This window comes from Trachinotus anak, unplaced genomic scaffold (genome assembly GCF_046630095.1).
Source record: "Trachinotus anak isolate AG129_WGS33_773 ecotype Australia unplaced genomic scaffold, CSIRO_AGI_Tana_v1 ptg000002l, whole genome shotgun sequence".
NCBI lineage: Eukaryota > Metazoa > Chordata > Actinopteri > Carangiformes > Carangidae > Trachinotus > Trachinotus anak.
The window spans coordinates 2674199-2692717 of NW_027273853.1; the positions used below are offsets into that span (position 1 = coordinate 2674199).

General features: G+C 43.6%; 3 protein-coding genes across 7 annotated transcripts; 1 reads left to right on the top strand and 2 right to left on the bottom strand.

The window, feature by feature from the left end:
* Positions 1-1330: 1330 nt before the first annotated feature.
* Positions 1331-7367, bottom strand: LOC139628389 (peroxisomal trans-2-enoyl-CoA reductase). The gene is made up of 6 exons (XM_071490025.1): positions 7158-7367; positions 5887-5994; positions 4644-4783; positions 4296-4392; positions 3416-3540; positions 1331-1774 (listed from the first exon to the last, which is right to left on the bottom strand). The coding sequence occupies exons 1-6, from the start codon at positions 7240-7242 to the stop codon at positions 1598-1600; spliced, it is 732 nt and encodes a 243-aa protein (XP_071346126.1). The 5' UTR covers positions 7243-7367; the 3' UTR covers positions 1331-1597.
* Positions 7368-7821: 454 nt separating this feature from the next.
* On the top strand, positions 7822-12467 carry spata2l (spermatogenesis associated 2-like). The gene is made up of 4 exons (XM_071490017.1): positions 7822-7959; positions 9405-9780; positions 10038-10325; positions 11095-12467. The coding sequence occupies exons 2-4, from the start codon at positions 9409-9411 to the stop codon at positions 12094-12096; spliced, it is 1662 nt and encodes a 553-aa protein (XP_071346118.1). The 5' UTR covers positions 7822-7959; positions 9405-9408; the 3' UTR covers positions 12097-12467.
* A 3631-nt stretch (positions 12468-16098) lies between these two features.
* On the bottom strand, positions 16099-18495 carry pdf (peptide deformylase, mitochondrial). Of its 5 annotated transcripts, XM_071490120.1 has the most exons (4): positions 18350-18406; positions 17514-17607; positions 16607-17276; positions 16099-16354 (listed from the first exon to the last, which is right to left on the bottom strand). In XM_071490120.1, exons 3-4 carry the CDS (start codon positions 17223-17225, stop codon positions 16197-16199), a joined length of 777 nt encoding a protein of 258 aa, XP_071346221.1. In that variant the 5' UTR covers positions 17226-17276; positions 17514-17607; positions 18350-18406; the 3' UTR covers positions 16099-16196. The 5 variants fall into 5 exon arrangements, with proteins under 5 accessions (XP_071346221.1, XP_071346205.1, XP_071346215.1 ...); XM_071490104.1 differs by lacking the exon at positions 17514-17607 and having other exon boundaries at positions 18350-18495; XM_071490114.1 differs by lacking the exon at positions 17514-17607 and having other exon boundaries at positions 18355-18428.
* Positions 18496-18519: the final 24 nt, after the last annotated feature.

An 18519-nucleotide genomic window follows, 5' to 3' on the forward strand; every position in this document is an offset into this window, starting at 1 on the left:
AAAGGTAATTGTCCATGTATTTTTGATTGTAAAGCAATTGCTTTCTCTGAGTGTTTGCCTGAAGTCTGCTACATTTTTATTTAATCATTCAGAAAACAGTCAGAAGAGCACCTCAGAGCCTCTCTTCTGATTGGTTGACTGACCTGTTGTTACTAGAGCTCCAGAGAGAAGCCTGAGAGAGGAGATGTAAAACTACACTGAGATGGTTTTTGGTTCTTAAAACCACAGATATATCTTCTGATGGAGATCAACACTTCAAATAAGACACAGAAACAGTGTAAAATATGGGACCTTTAACAACTGTGGTGAAGTAAGTGTTGTCTAAAAGCATGAAATGGTGTGCTCCACTGACAAAGGTATGCATGATTTAAAATTTTCTGTAAGGCTCTCTTCTTTTTTTCCCATTCTTTACACAAATGACTTCTCTCGCATTTTACACAAGCTCCATCAATGTCTTCAGTCGAGACTGAAGAGTCATACCAGTTAATAGGGTTCAGCCACTGGAGTCTACGATGGCTGGCTTTGAATGTGGCTGTTTGGACCAGGTATAAACACATTCCTCTTTAGCTGTGCTCAGACGACACATCGTACAAATCAATTCATTTCAGTAAACCTCTAATGGGTCACAGGATATGAAATTAGTTCACTCTCCTGTTATTACAACATATCCTTTCTCCAGCATATCAATGCCCTCAAAATAGAAGTCCTGAATATTTCAGTTTCTTAAAGATAGGTACTTAGCATCTAAAGTCCAGGAGGCCTCCAGTCCCCAACATTTTCCAGTATCTCAAAGTCCTACACATCTCAGGTCACTGAGTGTCAGAGCTGTGTTACCTCCAGTCTTCAAACATGTTTCACTTACAGTCTTTATAGCCTACAAAACTGCATTCTTTACATTTATGTTTGCTAGTTTGTCGTCCTCAATGATGCTTTTTGCTTGCACATTGCTGTTTCATCAGTTACTGGCACCTGTCAGTGCAGTAGCATAAAGCATGGTTGTTGCTGTACATGTGTGTACATGTGTGCCTGCTAATACAGAACAAGACAGGCGTCCATGGCGCCTCCACAGGGTAGCTTTAAATCCATACGATCAGATCATCTGTTCCCTCTTCTTTCCTGACGAGTTGTTAATGGGAACTCAGCTAACTAACGAACTGATCTTCACCTGCTCTCAGCAATGGTTTAACCTTAAGAGGTCTAGTTTTATACCAAATATACTTAGTAGAGCCATGGAGAAAACACTACTGGGTATCTTCAAACAATGCCGAAGACAGAACAGAACTGTGTGATTATATTTGTACAGAAGCAGGAGACAATGAGAGGGTCAGTATTATAAATCCTGTGAGTTTTTATTTTTTATTTTTTACAAACATCGCACAACAGCACATGCAGAGAAAACAGTTGCTAATGATCTAAGATCAGGCAGCAGAATACACAGTATTAGATGAAACAATATACAGTTCACACAGAGTTGTGCAAGAGCATGGTTCAGAGTTGTGGGAGATGAAAACATGGATACTGTAAATGTGTTTCTGGAGAGTTCAGCAAGAGCAGGAGCAGAAGTGTAAATGTGTGGCAGGAGGACGGGTTTCCCGGCCTAAAGGTTCCCCTCCAGAAGGACAGTTTTTAAGTCTGCGGGGCAATTGACGGTGAAGACGGTGTGGGAGGTGTTTCGCTTTTCCACAAGGGTGGCAACAGCTTCGCCCAGGTCCAGGTGGTTCAGGTAACCAGGTGCCATGCGCTCTGGGGTGGCCACACCGGTGTTGATCTTCACCTGCCAGGACCAACCAATAAATGGAGACTGTTTCAACGCATTAAGGTGTATGGTTACTGCTTAGATAGATAGATAGATAGATAGATAGATAGATAGATAGATAGATAGATAGATAGATAGATAGGGGGGTTGTTTGCTCAAAGATGTATGTAATTCATAGAAAAGCCAAACCAAATGAACACCCTTGGCCCAGATCTGCTAATCCAACTTAAATGTCCCACATTGTATAAAGGTAGATGTCCATGTATTTTTGATTATAAAGCAGGTCTAGGTTCTATATTAATACTGTGAAAGTATCAAAGCCTCAGTCCACAGAGAAATGCACACAGCCTGTATTCAGAAACTGAGCCTTAAAACCAGCTGTCAGGACTTCTGGAACTTTGTGATGTCACAACAAAGCAGTCACTGCTCTCAGCCACGCCCCAAGTCCCGTCCACCTGCACCCCAAATCCAACATTACAGGATTTGGTTTTTCTGAGTGTTTACCTGAAATCTGATATATTTTCATTTGATCACTCAGAAAACAGCCAATCAGAAGAGAGGCTCAGACTGGCTCATCAAAGTGTTGTTGCTAGCGCTGCAGAGAGAAGCCTGAGAGAGGAGATGTAAAACTACACTGAGATGGTTTTTGGTTCTTAAAACTACAAATATATCTTCTGATGGAGATCAACACTTCAGATAAAACACAGGAGAAGTTAAAATATAGGACCTTTAACAACTGTGAAGTAAGTGTTGTTGAGACAACAACATGTGAAAAACACAAATCCTGATTTTGTATTTCAGTGCTAATGCAGCTTGTAGCACAGGGGTACTCAAATACAAATCTTCAAGGGCCACAAAGATGATTTTCAGTGACTCAAAGGTCCATTTATTGAGGTGGGTCAGGCCAGTTTACCATTAAGTTTAACAAAAATAAATCAGCACCTCCATAGAGTCGTAACAGGTAACAAACAAACATATCAAGATCTCAGGAATCAAATATAATGAAAAACTATTTTACATTCTAAGTGTGTCAGTGTGAAACACAGCTTAATGAGAGAATTTTTTCAGTCCATTCTTCTTTGAATTGACGATTTTCACTGTCCACCTTTCTTTTGGCAGATAATTTGGAACACGCCATTTTCGTGCAACCTTTTTTTGTTCGTGCACAGTCCAGCTCCTCCCTGCTCTCTGGCGAAGGGACAATGCCAACGGCTTCACAAGCGAAAGTGAAACTTGAAAACGCGCTCGACCCATTAACAGGCTGTCTGTGTATCGTTGGCATGGAGACAAGTCCCGATAGGTACACGTGTTGACCCAACCAAAACACATACTGAAGAAATAACAACACAAATAGGTGGCCGGCGGGCCGGATGCGGCCCGGGGGCCGCATATTGAGTACCGCTGTTGTAGCACATCAAAGTAATAACTGCCTTAATTAATAATTAATTAATAATGTTGTGTTAAAAATGTTCCTGGCTGCTCTGTGGGGAAAAGAACAGGATCTCAGCAATAGAAAAGAACTCTGAAGGACTTCTTTTGTTGTCTTGTGCTGAGCTGAACAGGTCTGAGGCTGTGAGACTGAGGTCAGGCAGAAATTCTATATCGGCTTTGGTGCTTTGTTAACTGAAGTCTTGCTGTGTAATCCATTTGAAATCTCACCTGGTTGAGTTTACAGGACACCTCGGGGTACTCCTCTCGTAGTACCTGGCAGAAGGCCAGGGTGCTGGCAGCCCCCACAGTCAGGAAGCCTGTACCAGGCATCAGCAACTTTTCTCCGGCTCCTCCTGTGGCACAGAGCAGCAGAGAGCGTAAAACTACAGAAACACTCTGGCAGTTTTTTTTCTATGTGATGGAGTCATGGTTGAAGTGACTATAGACCTAAACACAAATGAAAGTAACCCTCTTTGTTGACTACAAAAAACTCATGGTTCAAGTGGATTAAAAGTAATGCTAATTATGCTAATTTTGCTGATATGCTAATTTTATAGTTATGTATTCTCACGTTTTTAAAATAACAGATCAAGTGAGTTTGTTTAATGTGGAATGAGTCACTCAGTGTATTGAACCCCCAGAGAACTATCATCCAACTCAGCAGTTACCCTCTGCTCCACTGAGGAGTTTAGTGTCTTTCTGCTCATCGTTTTGGTTTTCTGGTCCTCAACCTCACTGTTTTGATTGATGCTCACTGCTCCCGTAAACCTCTTTACTGTTGTCAGTGAATAGCTCTGATGACCTTCACTGTACAAATGTTGGACTTACATTCAGCAGGTAGCCAGAAGCAGATCTCTGAATAAGGGTTGCTGGATGTGTAAATACAATAGTTTGATAAGACATTCGTCAAATCAACTTAAACACAGCTTAATATTGGAGCAAATCCTGAACTACACTGGTTGTGGAACTGAACTTCACTTAGCATGAGCCTTATTCAACCTCTGTATGTAAAATAACAAACAATAGTGTTTATGAGCATCCCCTACACCACATTACGTACTGGACAGAGGCTGTGCTATTAGTAGAAATAAATGGCTAAGGGACTCACCTGTTATGAAGGTGTAGGTACAGCTGGAGTCGTCCCTTACCAAGGGGAAGAAGGCCTTCCAAGACACAAATGTGCTAAAAAGTAATGTCTCAATTACCTGGAGGGTTGAGGAGAGAGGAAATATGAAAATAGACAGACAAGCATCTTAATTTCAGGTTCCCTCCCAAAACTCAGACATGATATAAAAGAAGAGCTCTGTTAAAAACTAAAACTAAACTAAAAATAAAGTAATAAATGTGTACATGCTTACGTGAATGCAAAGAAAATTCACTATTTAATCAAAACCACTCAGTCAGGCAGTGTCATGCATTGGTCTCGCTGCTGTCTGGTTTATCTGTGTGCGCTCACCCAGTGCAGGTCTTTGAGAGTCTGGGTGTGTGGCGGTCCTCCCTGCCACCAGCTGAAGCCCAGAGAGGAAACAATGTCTGTCACTTTCCCCACAGCCTTCAGCAGGGCCTGCTTCACCTGCTCTGCTCCCTCCTCTGACCCTGGAACAAAGAGGAAAGGCCTCCAGGTTATCGTCCGGTTAAGACTTTTCCCCCTGAAGGACTAGGAAGACCTTCAAAACAGCAAGTTAGACCAATATGTGTGACTGGCTGGACTAAAATGGGCTTTAAAAGACTGATATTGATAGTTTTTTATTTAAGCTGCGGCCTTTTGACAATATAATATGGAGGTTGATTCATAACAATTTTGGTGACCCCCTGACTTGTCATCTAGCACCACTGTCAGGATATCCAGTGATATGCACTTCAGTCCATGACAGGGTAACTCACACTAACCAATAACATAACTGAGCCATTTCCAAATGGGGACAAAATGAAACCTTTCACATAAAACATTAATATATTATTGACCAATATTATATTATATTATTATCCAATATACAGCACAACAATACAACATCTATCTGAAGATTGCTAACACTAGCCAGTGTGTTTAATCGCTTACATATTCAACCTTATTTTATTTATTTCATTGTAAGAGGAAGATGTGATATTGAGTCTTTCATATGTTACATTATTTAATGACCCCACCTTTTCACTGAAGTGGAGCCAGACTCACCTGTGAAACTTCCCATCAGCCTTAGCTGCAGTTTGTGTTTAGTTCTAATTAGTGAATATTAACAGGTGGACATGGTCGACATCATATCTCATACATCAGAACATCAGGACGTCAGTATCATCACTGTGAGCTTGTTGGTGTGCTAATATTAGCAATTAGCTCAAAGCCCCTCTGTGACAAAGCACATCTCCACAGAGCCACTAGCATGGCTTTAGCTTCTGGTGCTTTATTTATTACTAGTAAGGCTCTAACAATAGATAAATCATCTTTATATTTTTTTCCTACCATTGGATCTGTCAAATTGGTGTAATGTCACTGCTGGAGATTCTTATATCCATGATACAGTATGCAGTGGTGGGAAGTAACACAGCTTCACTCAAGTACTGTACTTGTACTTTTTACTGCAGACACTGGAAACTCAAACAGACAGAAATGGTCCAGGAGGAATCTGTAGTCACACCCATCTCATCAGCCTCATGGACAGAGAGGCAGTTGTCCTGATGAATGATGTGTAACCTCAACTTACCCACGTTCCCCACTATAGTGGTGAGGTTATCCTTCGTGTTGGGAGAGACGAATGATCGGAGTCTCTCCAGCCGGCTGTTGTCCCTGGAGATAACGGCCACTTTAAAACCTTGACACACACACACACATCAGATTCTACATTAATCTGTGGTGCAGACAGATGAAACCAGCACCTTTAACACAGACACAGGACTAATCCTTCTCACATGAAAATCAAAATTCAGTAATAGGCCTAAATTGTCCTAATCTGTTTATCAAGGTCATCAGTGGGATGAATGTGACAGAGAAGCAGATGGCAACTTTCTGCTCAGTTCAAACAATTAAGCTGTGGACATGCAAACCAGAAAGCTCTCACCACAGCATTTAGCACTGTCTCCGTCAGTGGTTCTCGCAGAGCACCATAAATAACTACAATATACTTCAGCTTTGGAACTGAGAACCCCACTACACAGGGATGAAGAACGTGCCAAATTCACATGTTAATAATGGTGGAAAGTACAGCAGAGGCTGACACCAGAGCTCAGATCAGGTCAGAGTTTAAAGGACTTTATCGATCAAAACACCAGCAGAGAAATCCCAACTATGATGTTATCATAAACTCACAACACAGATATTTACATTTTTATAGGTTGGTGTTTTGTAATACTATAAAATATCTTATCCTCTTAACCTTCATTGTTTTCAGTGTTCCCATTACAGTAATTCTATCATAAGTAGTTTTAAAGTTGGGTAAAGCATGTTGTCCACACCGTATGAAAATGTCTCTGTTGTCCAAAGGACCCTTTGAAGAAACATTATGTTCAAATGAAATTTTATGTCCTTGCAATTCATTACATGATATTTGAATCTTTTCAGACTTACTTCTTTTCCTTTGCCGTTAAAGAAATCTTCGTAATGACACATGATTCGTTGCAATATTTTGTTAATTGATAATTATATGCAAGCAGTACTTTTAGCAATGTATTATGAGCAGCTGATGTGTTATTTTACTCGCAGTGTTTAGTCAAATTTACGCAGACGAAAGCAACATGGGATTAATAGCCACTGTCATTTAAGAATTCAAAGCCAGAAATGCTCAGTAAGTCCGAAAACTCACATAAAATATTCATTTAGTGTCTACACCTCAAGTTCACCATGACAGGCAGACACCTGTGCAGTTAAGACAATCTCCAAATGAATCTGGATGTCAGAGTTATCATAGAAACGGTAAAACAGAGTGTAGTTTCTGTAGAGGTCCTCTCAGATGTAGAGAAGGGTCTCTGAGCAGCTTACCTTTATCCAGCAGTGCTTGAACGATCCCAGAGCCCACTGTCCCCGCTCCTCCCAGAGCTAGCACGACCCTGTCCGAGTTCGACATGCTGGCTGCAGCTGCACAGGCCTGCTGATGGACGGAGGGACACTGGGGCGAGGCTTCTCACTTGTGCTGGGCATCTCTGCCGACCCAAGAGGCTTTAAAGGAGACTCGGGGCTCCAGTTCCGCCCCTCACCGGTGTCACTGAGGCCACGCCCGCAGGTCAGCAGAGGAGGCTCACCACTGATTCACCCCACGACCGCGCGTGTGTGTGTGTGTGTGTGTGTGTGTGTGTGTGTGTGTAGTTCATGTAGAGGTGAGGCTGTCAAGATAAAATGATGCCATCTAGTGGATGAAAGGCTTGATGAAACTCCAGAGAGAGATTAAGTTCTCACAACATCATGAGACAATCATAGTATTTCTATCGATTCATTTCATGTCTATTTTACATATATCTAGTTTTCAGTGTTTACATCTAGAATTTGAATATTTAATGGAGAATCACACACACACACACACACACACACACACACACACACACACACACACACACACACACACACACACACACACTCCGCCCCCTCGGCCCGTCCTGATATCCATAACACGCGCACCTGTCTGGGAAACTCCGTGCCACGTGACAATGTTTACTGTTCCGTGAGACTCGCGGAGCCAGCAGCGAGCGCCGGGGACCGGGGACCGTGGGCCGGGGACCGGGGACCGTGGGGCCGGACATGCTCTACACGCTTCACTGATCGACAGCTGACGAGGTGCCAGGCACAGGTGAGCTTCTGTGTTCCGAGGGTGTCGAGCGAGTCTGGTACCGTGGTCAGAGCACGGCTCTCCCAGCTGTAGCAGCGGGGTGACGTTAGCTTAGCTTCGACAGTAGTGATGGTTGGTCGGTCAGAGATGTGGTTCACAGCTCTAGAAATGTAATGTTGCTTTGCATAAAAGGTTTTAGTGAACCACGACGCTTTTTTTAAATCAGCGAGAGTCGGCCTTTAATTCGGCGTTTGTCAAGACAACATAAAAGTCCCCTTCGTCAGAAATGTGTATTTTTCTGTGGAAATCTTATGTTACTTCCTGACTCTTTTCTCAAAGGTTAAACACCGTGGTGCTAAAAGTTTATTTGTTTGGCGGATTGAATGTTGACCGAATTGAAGAAAAGCCTTCATGTTTTTTTGAAAAACCTTAGAGTGGTATATTATGACAAATTCCTTTTATAAAAAAAAAACAAGAACATTTTTGAATTAGCGCGTATTTATAAGACATTTGGTGTAAAATTCTCGCCATTAAAAACAGGACGCAACATTAACAGATGTCCTAGCAAAAATAGCCAGTCAACTGACTAGCTAGTTTTGCTAAGTTACCGCTAATGCTAACGTCAAACTGGGTTGTAGACAACTGTCTATTTTTCCCTGAGTGGTGTTATCTTACATTAAAGACCAGTTTACAACGGACCCGACCTTACGTTGCCCGTCAACACGCTTGCTAATTACACGAAAAGTTTGACATTATTTTTTTCTTTCACTTGGGCCAAGGTGTCACATGTTTCACTTTCGGTTATAAGCACAAGTGGTTTTGAGCACGAAACAATTACAGCTAATGTAGTTTGTAATATTTCATGCAGCTAAGCGTTGTACTAATACTCAGTACTCTCAGTGGCATAGTTCCCTCAGCTTGTGTTGCACCCATTCTTTCAAGGTAGATAGCACCTGACAAGTAATTTAGCCACTGCTGTACTGACAGTGGTTCTGGTGTTTTCTAGTGTTTTAGTGAATCTTTCTTTGCTATTAGCATTGTACAGTCTTATTGGACCATCAATGTAGACGGTGTTGTGCTAAAAATGATCATCATGGGGTTTGGTTGTACAATATTCTATCTGAAAATCTCTTTACAGTAGTTTGCCATTTTAGGACAGGAAATCAAACGATGTAATAATGTGTATTCAGCAGAATTATATGTACCACATTTCCCTGACGCATGAAGAAGGAAGTTTACTATTTGAGTTATCACAGCCTTTGTATTAACTAGGATTAAGCACATGTATGTATGCAGAAGATTTGAGTCTGTGTAACATGGAAAACTGGTGTACATCGCAAAAACTGTAACATATTGGATTAGATTAGTGCTGGCTAAGTAATAATTCTGTAAGAACAGCACAGTCGTTATCAGATGAGAACATATTTTCATCCTTCATGTCAGCGTCCTGTTTGTCTCCCTCTCAGCTGAATGATAGAGATGAGCAACTCCAAGCAGAGAGCCAGAGATCTACAGAGCGCCTATGATCAAAGTTTGGAGCAGCAAATTCTGGGACAAGGCTCCAACCTGGCGTGCAGAGATGAGGAGCTGTGGAAGCAGGTGGAGGGGCCGCTGAGGGATGGAGATGCTCAGGAGACACACTGCCTGGGTCTGGATCCACTGACTGTGATGGAGGAGTCGCTCAAGGCGGCAGCAGAGGCATCAGCAACAACAGCAGCCAGTGGTGGGCAAATCAAAGCCAGAGGAGGGCTGCAAGGCCTGGCAAAAGCTTTTGAGGTCCTGGAGCAAGCTGCCTTGAACCTGTACCTTGGTCCCTGGAGGGAAGAGTACAAAGTAGTCAAGGTTTGCTGAAAAAAGGGCGAATAAAATGATGGAATCTAGGATTAAATTTCTGATTTTGGGGGGTCCAGGCTATCATTATTATTCTTATCATCATTTGGCCATTAAGAATAAAATCCTCTGTCTTTTTTTTTTTTTTTTTTGTGCCATGACAGTCCAGAAGAGACCTGGTTAAAAAAAAAAAGGATAATTTTTAAAACCTCACATATTTTCTAATTTTTGCTTGGTTTGTGTTTCTTTTCTTCACCTTTGTGTCCCAGATGTACTCTGGCATGTTCACCCACTATATCAAACCGGTGCTGTCGATGCCACAGATTGAGAAACTGTTTGGCCTGCTAGGATACCAGCCCAGCTCCTCTCGGCATGAGCAACTTTTTCTCCAGGCACTCAGCTCTGCTTCTCTGGATGAGCTCCTCCGCTTGTCTTGTGCTTTCTACTTGGCCCGTTGTGAGTGCCGCCTCCTTCAAACAGCGCTTGGGAAGCACGTTGGCGAGGCCAAGTGGGAGCTGAGTTTGGTGAGAGAGCGACAGAAAGGAAACAGCCTACAGGTAAATTGATCAGTCACTCAAGGGGTTAGGTCTGTGTTTTGAAATGCTGAGTCTATCACCTGTTATGTGGTGACGGGACACAGCCCCGACTTTGTGTTTAACCTGTTCAACCTGACTCATACTGCAAGACTGTATTCAAACCCACAGGCATATTTTCATTTTAGAGGAGATCCCAAAGTTTCCAAAGATACCAAATAAATCAGGTTGAATTTTAAAGAAATGTGCACAAAATAATGTTCTAGACATGAAAATATTTTTATCTGACGGAATGGTGTACCGTAGAGGGCTACAGAGTCGTGGCCTTGACTATTTCACTCTGTGAACACCAGGCAGTTTCAACAAAGATCTGATGAAACAGATTATTACAGTTTGGCACCAAATACATTTCCACCAACATCTGTGAGTCTCATTTACTGAGTAGCATTGGTAATATTCTATTTTACATTTCCTTTTCAAATATAAATCCAGTTAAAGTGTGGTTTAGGCTCATTTTTCCCCTTCAGATGATCCTCTTTTCTGCTTGGATACATCCCAGCCCTAGCTGACATTGATGCCAGCTTTTAATAATTGGCAGTTTTAGGTATTAACTAATATAAACACATTTCAGTCAGTACCAAAAGGAATGCAGTTCAATACTCAGCCCTGCTCCACTGTAAATAACCCACCCCACTGTTTGAGAAGGTCTGAACACAGAATAAACAAGATCCAAATCTTTTGAACAGTTAGACATGTAAACTATTGAGGATTTATTGTCCATGCATGTCAATAGGTCGCCTTGGACAACATCAAGAGGACACTGAAAGTCAACCAGCCACTGATGGAGCCGTTTGAAGCAGAAATGGATCTGTACACAGATGAGCATGTTAATGGGGGGCAGCGAGAGGCAGTTGTCAATGACGACGAGAGTCATCGCTGTTCAACCAGGCTGGCTCAACAATGTGCATCCCCTGCTGCTCTCAAAACACACGGCAACGGAATGACATCCTCTCCCCTCACACAGCAGATCCGCATCTCTAAACTCAACTTCCCGCTGCCCAAGACGTCACCTCTGGAGTCAGAGACTACCGGAAGCTCCTCGTCTAGCAAGAGGCAAGGCCGACATCCCTATGAGGAGTCAGGGTTTGACAAAGCAGATATAGAATCACAGTCAATCAGTCTGCAGTTACAGGCGATGGGGCTTTGCAAGAGTGAGGCTGAAGCCAACAACATTTGCAGCTGTCTCCAATCTCATCCTCTTTACCTAAATAACTGTATTGAATGCAACACTTTGCACAATATCACCTGTGACTTACATCAGCAGTGCTATATGAGGAACCACAGCGAGGTAACCTCTTACAATATGAAAGAATCAGGAGCAGTATCAGCACAGAATGAAAGTCTCAGAGTGAGTGACATGAGTCTAATACAAACTCCCACCAGCAGCAGCACAGCAATGTCCTCCTTACTCCTGTGTGATGACCCTGAGTCCCTAATTACATCTCTTACTCCGATCACCTTTCACGACTGCTGCAACCTTGCCCAGCTTGACCCTCAGGTCCTGTGTTGCAGCTGCAGTGTCTTCCACTCTCGATCCTGCAGAGATGTGGACCACTGCCAAAGTCACCACCACACAATGAAACAGCTGGGAGTGTGTACCTGTGGGAGGACATGTCCCAGAAACCCTCTGGTTCTCTGCAGATATTGTGGAAATGAGTATTGCCGGGATTGTTGGTACAGAAATCCTGTTGTATGCACCTGTGGCCAAACCTTTGACCAGTCATCCTCTGTGTAATTAGTATCTGAAAAGTGGTGCACTAATGAGGCACAACTAGCAAAATCATAATGCCTTAAATCTGCACACTTTTGAATCATGAACAATCAAATCCTAATGTTGCCTTGACACAATGCTGAAATGCAGTATTAAGTGTGCTCCAGTTTTTCTGTTTGGGACTTCTCTCATTACTCTGCCATCCAGTTATTCTGTAAATGGACATATTTACCATTGGCATCATAAGTGTTGTGTATTGTTGAGACTTGAAGTTGTGATCACAGTTTGTGCTCTTGGGTCACTTAAATGTAACTTGGTGCAAAGCACAACAATGTTTGTTTTCATCTGTATTTGTTGCCTGCACACAGACTGGAGTAAAAATGGTCAATATGCCACTTGTCTGTGTTAAATGTGCTTTTTGCGATACTGTGTTACAGTAGTATATACCAGAATAAATTAAGTTTACCACTTTTAATACTTTATTCAGTCATATCAAACACTAATCAAGTCCTTCCTGAGAACATTTTAATGCCTTTAGTTTTTGCCTTGAGTATGTGGCTCTGTCTTTCTTTTTGTATGTAATTACTGTGGAAACAAACAAGGGCTGCAACTAACCATTATTGTTGTCATCAGTTCATATGCACATTATGTTCTCATTTAATTGAGTCATTGTTTGGTTGATAAAATGTCATGAAACTAAAAAATGGCAGACACAATTTTCTAAAGGCTAAGTTGACATATTTGGGCATTTTTGCTTATAGGTCCCATAATTTACACTTTTCCAGTGTTTTATCTTTAGTGTTGATATCCACAAGAAAATATATTTATAGTTTTAAACACCAAAAAATATCTCATTGTAGTTTAGAGCTCTAGTAACAACAGTTTGCTCTGAGTCTCTCTTCTGGCTGACTGTGATTGAATAAAAATCTAGCAGATTCCAGGTAAACACTCCACCAAATTCAAATCCTGCAAGGTCAGATGGTGGGTCCAGGTGAGCGGGGCTTGGGGCTGAGAGCAGTGACTGTTTTGTTGTGACATCACAAAGTTCCAGAAGTCTCGATGGCTCATTTTAAGATTTCAGAATCAGAATCAGAATCAGAATCAGTTTTATTGCCAAGTATGTTTTCACATACAAGGAATTTTTTCTGGTGATTGGTGCAATTGATCAGCAACAGTGGGGCTCTCTAGCCTTGTTGATGAGGCTAATAGCAGATGGGAAGAAGCTATTTTTGTGGCGAGAGGTTTTGGTCCTGAAGGACCGCAGCCTCCTGCCAGAGGGGAGTGTCTCAAAGAGTTTGTGTCCAGGGTGGGAGGAGTCAGCTACAATCTTCCCTGCACGCCTCAGAGCCCTTGAGGCGTACAGGTCCTGGAGGGACGGAAGATTGCAGCCAATCACCTTCTCAGCAGAGTGGATGATACGCTGCAGTCTGTTATTGTCCCTCTCCGTGGCAGCAGCGTACCAGATGGTGATGGAGGAGGTGAGGATGGACTCGATGATGGAGGTGTAGAAGTTCACCATCATAGTCCTTGGCAGGTTGAACTTCTTCAATTGCCTCAGGAAATACATCCTCTGCTGAGCTTTTTTGATGAGGGAGCTGATGTTTAGCTCCCATTTGAGATCCTGTGTGATGGTGGTTCCCAAGAAGCAGAAATGCTCCACGGTAGCCACGGGGGAGTCACACAGGGAGATGGGGGTGGGTGGGGCTGGGCTCTTCCTGAAGTCCACTATCATTTCCACTGTCTTCAGAGCGTTTAGCTCTAGGTTGTTCTGCCTGCACCAGGTCACCAGACGGTCAGTCTCCCACCTGTAGGCAGACTCATCGCCATCAGAGATGAGTCCAATGAGAGTGGTGTCGTCTGCAAACTTCAGGAGCTTGACAGACTGATGGCTGGAGGTGCAGGTGTTGGTGTACAGGGAGAAGAGCAGAGGAGAAAGAACGCAGCCTTGTGGGGATCCAGTGCTGATGGTCTGGGAGTCAGACACGTGCTTTCCTAGCTTCACGTGCTGCCTCCTGTCAGACAGGAAGTCGGTGATCCACCTGCAGGTGGAGTCAGGCACGCTCAGCTGGGAGAGCTTGTCCTGCAGCAGAGCCGGGATGATGGTGTTGAAGGCAGAGCTGAAGTCCACAAACAGGATCCTGGCATAGGTCCCTGAGGAGTCCAGGTGCTGGAGGATGAAGTGGAGAGCCATGTTGACGGCGTCATCTACAGACCTGTTGGCTCTGTAGGCGAACTGCAGGGGGTCCAGGAGTGGGTCAGTGATGGATTTGAGGTGGGACAGGACAAGACGCTCAAATGATTTCATGACCACAGAGGTCAGGGCAATGGGTCTATAGTCATTTAGACCCGTGGGCCTTGGTTTTTTGGGGACAGGGATGATGGTGGAGGATTTGAAGCAGGCTGGCACGTGGCAGGTCTCCAGTGAGGTGTTGAAGATGTCTGTGAACACTGGAGACAGCTGATCAGCACAGTGCTTCAGGGATGATGGAGAGACAGAGTCAGGACCGGCTGCTTTGCGGGGGTTCTGCTTCTTAAAAAGCCTGTTGACATCTCTCTCCAGGATAGAGAGAGACGTTCCTTTGGTAGAGGAGGAGGAGGGGGGTTCTGATGTGGCTCTGATGTGGAGGTTAGTGTCAGGCTTGTCCCACTGTCTTTCAAAGCGGCAGTAGAACTCATTCAGATCGTTGGCCAGACGGAAGTCGTTAATGGAGTGGGGGGGTTTAGGTTTGTAGTTAGTGATCTGTCTGAGCTCTTTCCAGACAGAAGCAGAGTCGTTGGCTGAGAACTGGAGCTGAAGTTTCTCAGAGTACAGTCGTTTAGCTTCTCTCACCGCCTTGCTAAACCTGTACTTGGACTCTTTAAACTTGTCCCTGTCCCCACTCCTGAAAGCTTCCTCCTTTTGCCTCCTGAGCTGACTGAGCTTAGCTGTGAACCAGGGTTTGTCATTGTTATAACTCACCCTGGTGCGTGATGGGATACAGCAGTCCTCACAGAAGCTGATGTATGACGTCACAGCCTCTGTGAACTCATCCAGACTGTTGGAAGCAGTCCTGAACACCTCCCAGTCAGTGCAGTCCAAACATGCCCGCAGATCCTCTATGGCTTCACTGCTCCACTGCTTCGATGTCCTCACAACAGGTTTACACAGTTTTAGTTTCTGCCTGTATGTGGGAATCAGGTGGACCATCACATGGTCAGAGTGGCCCAGTGCAGCCCGGGGGACGGTTTCTGTTTCTGAATACAGACTGTGTGCATTTCTCTGTGGACTGAGGCTTTGATACTTTCCCAATATTAATATTGAACATTTAGTATCAGTCATTTAGTGTTTTAGAAATATCCCACTGAAAGACCTCCAAAAAAAACTCAGTCAGCTGTTAGACCAGGGTCATGTCTGCTCATGTCCAGAGTCCCCTGTCCAAATCTGATCAGGGTCACTTAGTCTCGTCCACGTTTGCATTCTCAGGTGCTGTGAAACTGCCAGTAGAATGAGTTTTTACCATATGCAAAATTGTCCATGAAATTCTTTTAAATATTTGTACAATGACCTTCACTGATAACATTTGGAAATTTAAATTGTGTTTTACATCACACTGAACAGATGGAAGTCATTTAGAAAAATGGGAAATATTCTTTGCTCTACCAGCATTTTTCCCTGATTTGCTAAATGGTACCATAGTGAAGTTTATTCATCATGATGGCGTCAGACATAATTCATGTCTCATTTTATCATAAACACATCAGCCTCTTGATCTATCCAGCATCCTGCGGTCCACAGAACTTTGCTCTGTTGGCTTGCACTTTAAAGTGACATAATTGCTTTGGGGTTTCTTCCCTCCACCTTCTAGCAATCATAATATTTCAGTTCTCAATGATTCTGATACTCAGCTCTATTCCAACTGGAACCAGAAATCAAAATGTATCATATTTTGCAAACCAGATGATTTTTCACAGGTAAGACACACACAGACACTGTATGCTAAAACAGCAAATGTAAAAACTTAAGAGACATAGTGTTGGCTGATCAGAGATGGTGTACAGCAAAACTTTAATGATTGGATATAATAAGTTTTATTGATTGTCCTTATGGAAATGTTTGTGGTCTGTCCTGAGGATTTGTCTGTTTTCTATTGATTGTGCATCTGCCAGTGGATGTTGATGAAGGTCTTGCTGTCCATGCGGTCAATGTAGAGGACCCCATCCAGGTGGTCCATCTCGTGTTGGACGATACGAGCTGGCCAGCCGCTGGCCTGCCATGTGACGGCTTCACCCTTTTCATTCAGACCTGCAGGATGAACACACAGGAATGTATTAGCAGTTGCCCTTTAATGTGTCTTCTAATATGACACAAAGGATTTAATGTCACATCAAAAGCTTAGTGTTGTATCAGCACTCTCATTAACGCTTCTCGTACTCTTAAATGAAATGCAGACATGAACAGTCTAAGACTCAGCAGATGAGATTTGGCGCAAATGGTGCAAAATGTAAAAGGCAGTGTTGAGCTGGAAACACAGGACTAAGTTAGAAACGTGCGTACCGGACAGTTCCACAGACAGGTAGCGAGGAACTGTGGCAGAGAAGCCTGAGATGCTCTCACAGGCTTCCTGAAAGAGCACAGTCCGTCCATCCAGCACCCTCATCTGGGGGTTGACAAAGATCCTCAGGGGCTGGACGGAGAGACCACGAGCCTCCCTCGATGCTGTCGAACTCTCCTCCAACATCCTCTCGGGATATTCCAGGGTCAAGATGCGGAGCGGCACCCCAATCTGAGGTGCGCTCAGTCCCACACAATCAACTTTCCGCATTACTCTCACCATGGTGTTGATGACCTTCTGGATCTCAGGGCCTGTTATAGCTGCAGGGTCAACAGCAGCCGCATGTGAACGCAGCACTGGGTCTCCTACCTGGCACACATGACTATATGGAGGACTGGGAGAGGATATAATCTTGCGCTTTATGTACTGAAGGTAGGAGCGCACCTTGACATCACTGCAGTAAGAGCGTCTGCAGGGTACAGGTGAGATGTGTGAAAGACAAGTGGGAGTCGCTGTTGGTAAACTCCAGGCTGAGGCTCTGCAGTGAGGGGCTTTGGATGCACAAAGTCTGAGCCCCATTCTGGAGAGCTGGAGCAGAGATACACATGATATTGTGTTCATGGTGGAGCTGCAGCTGGGAAGATGTATCACATGAAGGGGTGATCCACAGCGCTATTAGGACATCACACAAAACAGGAACATTTAGTTACTTCCTCAATCTCTGTCATGAAGACCAAATGCCACATTTTCAGACTTTATGAGGTCACTGATATAATGATGACAATGACGCATTTAATTTAATCTTGCTCTAACACCTGATATGTATATGTCCAAACATAAGTGGATATAACAAACATTAGACCTATATGTGAATGTTGAACACATCGTTCCAAATCCATGGGCACTGACTTGCTGCTGTAACAGCCTCCACTCTTCTGGTTTCTGGCTTTCCACCAGGTTTTGGAGCTTGGCTGCAGAGAGATTCTCCTCTTCACTCACAACACTATTAGTGAAGTCCAAGGTTGAGACCAAGTTCTTAACACTAAACTGCGAAACCCCTGGCTTTGGGCCCAGGGGCATTGTCAACTGGAATCAAAGGAGGGTCTTTTCCAAACTGCTGACAAGTTAGAGGCTGTAAGAATACTGTTATTGTATGAAGCCTTAAGATCTGCTTTACTGAAGGGCCAAACCATGCCAAACAGGCCCAGACCTTCACTATCAGGACATCTGTGCACCTCCATCAAGGTGAAACTGTGAAGAATGAGCTTGAATGTCTGACTAGGATGTGCCTTTTTATACCATAATTACTCCTGAATTTAAAGTCACTGTGTGTGTCGGATATCATCTTTCAAATTATTCAATTGCCGAAGTAAATAAATGTCACAGTTCCTGTGCCGCGGTGTTTACTTGTGCCCCTTTACTGAAACATGTCAACGGCAGATGTAATAAACTACTACTAAAGATATATATCTTTGTCAATTACCACAAAAAAAAAACTGACATTAACGTAGTTAGTTTGCCGTAACTATTCCTCCGGTCAGCAGTAAACAGCAGGGCAGTGCTTCAAACACCGCCGACGGGGCAGCCTGGTGCTACGAAACATGCGCGCCCACTCAACAGCCACTACAAGGTCCAAAGCTGAGTCGTTCGCATGAGAATAAAGACGTTGCATTAAAAATACACAAATGATTCTCCAAACCGAGCGTAGTGTTTGGTTGTTTAAAGACACTGCATATGTCCTTTACCTTACACTAGTTGAAAAGGACGAACTGCACACACTCGGGAGGGGAGGTTGTGACAATGGAGGAATCACAACCGGGTACAGCTAGTTCCGGGTCAACACGTCACGGCACACTAAACTTCAGAATAAAAGTCTCCATGCGACAGCCGCCTGTTTACGTGAGGCACAGCTCTT